Source organism: Ascidia mentula, chromosome 4 (assembly GCF_947561715.1).
Source record: "Ascidia mentula chromosome 4, kaAscMent1.1, whole genome shotgun sequence".
Classification (NCBI taxonomy): Eukaryota; Metazoa; Chordata; class Ascidiacea; order Phlebobranchia; family Ascidiidae; genus Ascidia; species Ascidia mentula.
This window is the reverse complement of record NC_138569.1, coordinates 10,785,399-10,793,218: the sequence shown is the minus strand read 5'-3', so window position 1 is coordinate 10,793,218 and position 7,820 is coordinate 10,785,399. Positions and strand designations below refer to the sequence as shown.

At 35.0% G+C, this 7,820-nt stretch overlaps 1 protein-coding gene across 2 annotated transcripts; it reads left to right on the top strand.

Annotated features, from left to right (window-relative positions):
* Window positions 1-981: 981 nt before the first annotated feature.
* LOC145899408 (small G protein signaling modulator 3 homolog) lies at window positions 982-7,441 on the top strand. 2 transcript variants are annotated; one of them, XM_082988170.1, is made up of 21 exons: window positions 982-1,143; window positions 1,430-1,496; window positions 1,588-1,694; window positions 2,148-2,249; window positions 2,356-2,540; window positions 2,936-3,005; window positions 3,072-3,267; window positions 3,328-3,473; window positions 3,548-3,643; window positions 3,706-3,819; window positions 3,902-3,956; window positions 4,013-4,146; window positions 4,292-4,447; window positions 4,520-4,624; window positions 4,714-4,772; window positions 5,558-5,722; window positions 5,817-5,865; window positions 5,945-6,030; window positions 6,091-6,274; window positions 6,459-6,485; window positions 6,866-7,441. In XM_082988170.1, exons 1-21 carry the CDS (start codon window positions 1,039-1,041, stop codon window positions 6,935-6,937), a joined length of 2,280 nt encoding a protein of 759 aa, XP_082844296.1. In that variant the 5' UTR covers window positions 982-1,038; the 3' UTR covers window positions 6,938-7,441. The 2 variants fall into 2 exon arrangements, with proteins under 2 accessions (XP_082844296.1, XP_082844297.1); XM_082988171.1 differs by lacking the exon at window positions 6,459-6,485.
* Window positions 7,442-7,820: the final 379 nt, after the last annotated feature.

Sequence of the window (7,820 nt, the reverse complement as noted above, 5' to 3'; positions counted from 1 at the left end):
TGTTTTTGCTATCCTATACGACATAAAATCCTCCTCGAGCCTCCTCAGATCCTTGCTGTGTCTTGTCCGATGCAGCTGCAATCATTTTTTTTCTCTTTAAATAGTACCAGTAGATTTTCATCACCCACCACAGGAATTGTTGTGGACAAACAAACAAATCACTTCAAAACTTGATTTTGGGGATTTATTGCTGATATGAGGCCTATAATAACCCCTTGGGGAAACTAAACGACGCTTTTAGGGAGAATCTTCATCCTCCCCAGCAAGATAGAAGGAATAACGTACATTGTCAATCAAGGAGGAGTAATGAAGGCTTAATCTTCGAAAGAATCTTTATATTCGTTGACTGAATTGCAATATCCCATTTCTATGAAGAGTGTGGACGTTTGAGGATTAAGCACACTTTGACTCAGATAAACGATTGGGTGAAGGCGTGTTCTTCGTGACGCTGCACTGGAATGGAACCACCACCAGATGTAAGAGTCCTTGAAGAAAAAGAAGGTTTCGTGGCACTTTAATCCTCCTGGCGCAGGTCTTGTTGGAGGTGCCTGAGAAAGGATGATTAGGTTTTCCACATTTTCCGCAAAGTTTTGCGCGTTGCAAGACGAATGTTCATGCAGAACTTAGAAATTGGTTTTCTAGTTCGGTGGTAGTGCAGCCAAGACATTCGCTTTTTTCTGCGCGGTTAAATATACGAAAAAACAAAGCTGTGTAGTTGCTCTGCGCAGGTAGACTGTTTAAGCAAGTGTGTTCCTTGGTTTTAAACGAAAATGTATTTTACGACGGTAAACTTTTCAACTGGCTCAAAAAATTATTGATAAATACATAACACATTTTGGACAAGTCAAATATATTAATTGTCTAATGCTTTGTTTAGCAATGGTCATCCAACAACAGCTTCTACCTTGTAAAACAGCGAAGCTGTTGCCTTTTGAGTCTTGTCAACTGCGGTACGGTGTTTATTATTTTTTCTTGCTAAAATAAATGTGGTTGATTGACAAAGTTTATGTTTTAAACGTTCGTGCAGATCTATAAAACATGGATCTTCCGGAAAGTAGTCAGTCATGTGCATCACTTGGAATACCCTTTTCGGCTGTCATCGAGTCAATGAGACCTAAATCTCTTATCGAAAACTTGCCCGAGGTAAGGATTTTTTTTGGAATGACATAGTTTAAGATTTAATTTTTTTAAAAGTTATTTTATTGTAAATAAAGCTCTGCAATTAGCATTTACCATATTGACAGTCCAACATATTTTAAGCCTAATGTGATGGGCTTCCATATTGCCCCAAGCCCCCAAGCATTGTGCGTAACTTCATTTTACCTTTATCATGTCATAATTTGGGGTTTCCTCAATTTTTTTTAACATAGATATATACATACAATCGTACACTAGACCCAAACCCTTTCATGTGTTTCTGTACATCCAGGTTGACAAAAGTTTTGATCAGCCAGAATACAGATATGATGAGTTTGGATTTCGAGTCGAGGAAGAAGGTATTTATTATTATTTTTCAAAAAATAAACTTTTAGTATTAAAGATTCTTTTATGGCATACATGTAAGCATTCTTTTTGTGATATGTACAGATGGTGCTGAACCAGAAAGCAGCAAAGTGCTGGGTATGCCATGGGCAGAAAACAATCACAAAAAATTACAGTGGCAAGCATACTTGGAATTTACATTAAACACCAAGGTATGGTGTTGCACTCAATCATGCAATTGGGTTGATGAAAAATGCTTGCAGAATGATAAATGGTTACGTTAAATATTGTAACACAAGATTAAAGTGTTTTTTGTAAAGTTGTTGTGAACACCTGTTTGTTTAGGTTATAAGCGCTCATTCTACACATGTGATTACTATAGTGATGGTAGTACAGTGTACAATATTTCTGGGTGTCTATCATAATTATGATGTAAACAGTGATTAGAGGTATGGATGGGGTTTTGTGACAAGTTAAACATTTTAGGAAGTTTGGTCTTCCATCTTCATAGAACCTAAAAGAATACTGACTTTAAAAGAATAAAAGTTACAGCAAATGCACAGATGATAACATTTGCAGCTCACTAATCTAATGACTCATTGGCTTATAGATATAATATTTATTATGTTGATGTTTCAAACTATAAGAAATTTTTTTGTTTCAAGGTAGAAGATATGACTTGGGATAAAATTGGTTCAACACTTCCACGTTCTGACAAGTTGAATCAACTGGTTAGATGTGGAATTCCACACAGTATGCGGGCACAGGTTTTCCTTTTCTGTTCCTTTTTATTATTTTGCATGGACTGCATTAATAGTTCCATAGTTTACTTAACCCTTTAAACATTGTTAAAAAATTAATAATACTTTTTAGATTTGGATGCGGTTATCAGGAGCAATGCAGAAAAAGCTAAGCAGCAAAATTTCATATGAGGAAATGACTACAGCAAGTTCCAGTTCCACTCACAGTGCCATTTCCAAAGCAATTGAAAAAGATTTGCTTCGTACAATACCAAGCAATGCTTGTTTTTCAAACATCAACAGTCCAGGAATTCCCAGGTTTGTTGTGAAAAATGCATTTTACAAATTGCTGAATCAAGATCTGCAATATTGAATAATATATTTAGTAGCAGTGGGCATTTTTACAAGTTAGCGCGTTAAATAACTACAAAAAGTGTTAAATCATGGTGGAAATAGCCTTACAACATTAGTAAATGAACAGTGGACACAAATTTATCCCATTTACAGTATGATCACCATTTCTAATTTGCTAGTGGTACCATAAGTGCTTGTGCCTTTGCTCAAGACATGTCCAAGTCGCCGTATTAGAGATTTTAAACAAAATCAGGCAAAAACTTTGCTCACTTGAGGTGTGAAACAAATTTGGTCTAATAATACAGATGAATTATTTGGGGAAAAAACAAAGATTAAATTGTAAATAAATGTTTTTCTAGATTAAGGAGAGTTTTGCAAAACATTGCCTGGCTTTATCCGGACAATGGCTATTGTCAAGGAACTGGAATGGTATGATTTTTATAACTTGTTACTTCTTCCACAGTATTTATTGATTGTATTTTGTCTTGTTATCAGATCGCCTCCCACCTTCTTCTGTTTATGGAAGAGGAAGATGTTTTCTGGATGATGTGTGCAATAATTGAAGATCTGTTGCCACTGTCATATTTTGGAACTAGTTTGTTTGGGGTGCATGCCGACCAAAGAGTTTTACGTCAGATTATTGTGCAATTTCTTCCAGCAGTGGACAAACTTATGCAAGAGCATGATATTGGTAAACTTGTTTTTTTGAAAAAAAGGGCTGTAACAATAAGGTTTCATTGTTTATTGACAGAACTTTCGCTGATAAGTTTACATTGGTTCATCACAATATTTGCCGGTGTACTTCATACAAAAATTCTTCTTCGTGTCTGGGATCATTTTTTCATGGATGGGTCAATTGTAATGTTTAAAATCGCAATTGGAATGTTGAAGTTAAAGGTAAATTATGTGTACATGGATGTTATGTATGGTGCATCTAATTAAAAATAGACAGTAAAAAAATATGTTTTCAGGAGGACAAGTTAAGCATCTTGGATAATTCTGCTGAAATTTTCAACACATTATCTGATATTCCATCACAAGTAGATGACGTTGATCTGCTTCTCACTGTAAATGCCTGTTAAAACTAACAAATTACCAATGGCTGTTTTATGTTGTTATCTGTTTGCAGACGTCACACAAAACAGTTGGATCACTGACCACAGTTGTGTTAAACACACACAGAGAGAAACATCAAACATATTTACTTGCAAAACATGGAAAACAAATTGTGACTGAGCACCAGGTAAGTGGTTCTAACCTACAAACGTGCTTCGTTCAACTTTATATTAATTTATACATATTTATATTCATAATATTTTTTTCAGGTTCCACGCAGGCAAATAGTCCGTAGAAGATCTTTTATTGGAAAACTCTTTTCAGGTAGCGTTGGAAATTGAGTTCTTTGTCTCAATATCAGAAAATTTTTTTTTTACTAGGATCAGTCATAGATGAAGAATTTGAAAATCTGAAAGCAAAGAATATCAAACAAACTGAGTTGGTTTCAGATTTGAAGAACTCAATTTCTCACATCACTCGTCATTTCTGCAGACTGGAGACAGTTCCAGATATTGTATGTATTTGTCAGATCAATTAGTATGTCAATACAATACCAACTCCACTAAAAGAGCTAAAATTGTTACACTTTTTACTTTAAACATCTGTCAGTATTACCAAATTAAATTGAGGTTTGTATTTTCATGATATTGCACAAACAGAACCTGAACCCTGATTACTCACCTGAAAGTCATTTGGTGGATCATGATGAGTACATGAATGTTTCCCGACAAAGAAGACAAAGAGCAAAAGCTTTACTTGATTTTGAAAGGAATGATGATGATGAATTGGGATTTAAGAAAAATGATATTATCACCGTAATACAGTGTTCATAGTAGACATACTTTGGTTGACAGTTAACGAGTCAGCAAATTAATGAATGTTTTTAGATAATAAGCATGAAAGATGAACACTGCTGGGTGGGTGAACAGAATGGTCTTCAGGGATGGTTTCCAGCCAAATTTGTTGAGTTGCTTGATGAGCGAAGCAAAACAGTTGAGTAATCATTGTTTGCTTCTATGACAAGGTCTTTAGTTATAATTTTTGTCAAACAGTATGCTCTGGAATGTGTATTTTTTTTCAGTATTCTGTTGCTGGCGATGGAAATGTAAATGAATCGATAACAGATCTCGTCAGAGGAGGGTATGTAGACTATTTAATGTTTATTATCACATGAAAAACCAATTTATAATTTTTTAAAAGACATGCTGTAAAATAAAAATAATTTAACCTTTTTGAAGCCATATATAATTTTTAAATAAATGTACCCAACAAATAAAAAGGCATGAAGCCAATAATATGAATTTTGCGAGTTGCCTCATCAGTGCATCTTGATGAGACTAGTGATTATCTTGCCACAAAATGGAAATATTTGCTTGGCCGTTTGTCTGGCAAGATCGTCCATAGGCACACAAGCTGCACTGATGAGACCTCATAGGTTGAAATGGTGCCCTTCTGTATTCAGTACCCAAAAAGGTTACCAATAAATAGCAGAATAATTACACCACAGTGGTTCGTCTCTGTTGTTTGGTACTCAGTATAGGGTACCCAACAGATCGACATTGACCGGACAGGTACCACAAAGTGGAATCTAGTGTGCCTGCTAGTGTAAAAGCTAGTACAGTGCAACTGCAACGGCTGCACTGATGAGACCTCACAGGTCGAAACAGTGCGTGTACACACCCTGTCTGCAGCTTACCAAAATTTCACCTTTATGTACAGTATGTTGTAAATTGTACTACCTATTACAATTGTGCAAAAAAAGCCATAATAATTAAGAGCTGCAGACAGGGTGTGTACACGCACAGTTTCGCCCTGTAAGGTCTCATCAGTGCAGCTGTTGTGGTACTGTGCTAGCTTTTACACTAGCGGGAACACTGATTTCCACTTTGTGGTACCTTTCGGTCAATCTTACTATTGATTTGTAGGCTGTGCCAAGCTCTTACAGCCATATTCGAGCATGGACTGAGACGCCCAGTGTTTTTGGGAAGTGCATGCCATGCATGGCAATTTATTGAGGAAGCTGCTTCACATGAAGTGGAGAAAGATTTTGATTCTGTTTTTTCTCGCCTGGTTCTCTGCAAAACTTTCAGGTGTTTTTTTTCTGTTTCCACTGTATTATGGCTGCAGTGTCAACTTTTATTTTTTTCTGGGGACTAAAATTATTATTTTTCGTTTGTTTTACAGACTTGATGAAGATGGCAAAGTTTTAACCCCTGAAGAGCTATTATACAGGGTACTAACTATACAATAAATAATTATACTATAATTATTGTTTTTACTTGTGTTAAACATTGCTTGTTTTTTTTTTTCAGTGTGTGCAAGCTGTTAATCTGTCGCACAACAATGCCCATGCACAAATGGATGTCAAATTCAGATCTCTTATCTGCTATGGCCTAAAGTAGGAAGTATTTTCCCGTTTCTTGTTTTTATGTATGTTTATGTTTCTAATCATTTTCAGTGAACAAGTGCTTCACCTTTGGTTGGAAGTTTTGTGTTCATGTCTTCCAGTGGTGAAGAAATGGTATCATCCTTGGTCTTTCTTGCTCTCACCCGGTTGGGTGCAAATTAAATGTGAACTCAGATTACTTTCAAAGTTTACTTTTTACCTTCCACCAGACTCAGAACTGCCAAGAAAACAGGAGGTACTGTGAAAAGTCTTCGATAAATTTTAAAAACAAATTCACAATGTTTGAAAACATTATCATTAATTGTTACGCCAAATGATTGAGAAAAGAATTATTCTAGTATTGAGAATTATTTTAGTAATGTATTTGTTAAAAAGTGTAAGTAATTTGTTGTCATAAACTCTTGAATGTAATTTTAAAGCTTTCCTCAAAAAAACCTTCAACAGAGGTAAGTTAATGTGAAAAATATGTGTAGGTGCTATAGGTGGTTACTAATGGTGTTGTAACATATTTGTAGCATGGATTTTGTTTACATCTAACATGGTGATTAGCTTATTTCATGTGTTGCAACGTTTATGCATGCATGGTGTTTTTGTACAGTACATAGACATAGGCTGTACAATTGTGTTCATGGTTTTGCAATATTATACATTAGACTAACATCAAACTTGAAACACTGATGCATTTATGTTGGTTTAGAGATGGCTTTTTACATATTTTGGTATTGATGTTATCAGGGTGATAGTTTTTTTTATTTTGCAAATGCAAATTTATTTGCTATACTACTGTGGTTGCAGGCAATGTTTGTTAACAGTATTTTCAATACAGGCAAATGAAACTTTGAAAGAAGGAGTTCGAGATATGCTTGTAAAACACCATCTCTTCAGCTGGGACTTATGATTTTTGTGTAGCAACCATTTCTGTTGTGTGTTGTAGTAAAGGTCAAAAATTTTGAGGTTTTCTCCTTTAGATGTTTAGAAATTGTCTTGTGTATTGTGTCAACAACTATTTAGGATTATTTTAAAATTAGATCATGGTATTGTTTTACGCACAGATTGTTATGTTTTTGTGCCATGGCGTAGCTTGTATTCAACAATAGAATACAAATTGATGAACATTTGTTAGCTTTAGGTTGTAAGTTTTATTGTGGAGCACATAAATCCCTAACCAGTTACAGATGAAGGTGCAATCTTTTGAACTGTTTTATGCTATATTGCTTGCACTGAACTTATTTTTACGGTATTGCAAAATTTGCACATTACTTTTAGTTTGAGGTTCGTCTTGTAACTTTTTACTTGAGCCACTTAACATGAAGCTTCCATTATTTCGTCCGAATTTAAATCTTGTGCAATTTTTTTAGTTCGCGATTGTGTTTCTGTTAACCTTGTCGTTCAATAAACTTCTAGCGTAAACACAGCGTTTAAATTTGGAAAGATTTCAGGTAAAACAGTTATTATTTCGAAACAAAAACCCAAATTCGCTGTAGGAACAAATGATGGGTAATCTTTTTTTCTGAACGAAAAGCTTTAGCTAAACGGGATCTTCGCAAATTCCGGTTAAAAGTTGCTTTTTCACATCTCATAAACCCGATTTGGGTAGATTTTCCTGTGCATCTGCTTTAACAAAATCTTGTTTCAGTTGCAGTCACTTATCATGTTTGCCGTGTAATTATTTTCTGACCACGTTAGAAACACGCGTGCAAAGATTTTTCGGGCCAAGTTACAATTAAAGATGTCGTGTTTAATTCGAACAATTGATGTCGTTTAATTTTTTTGATATTCCA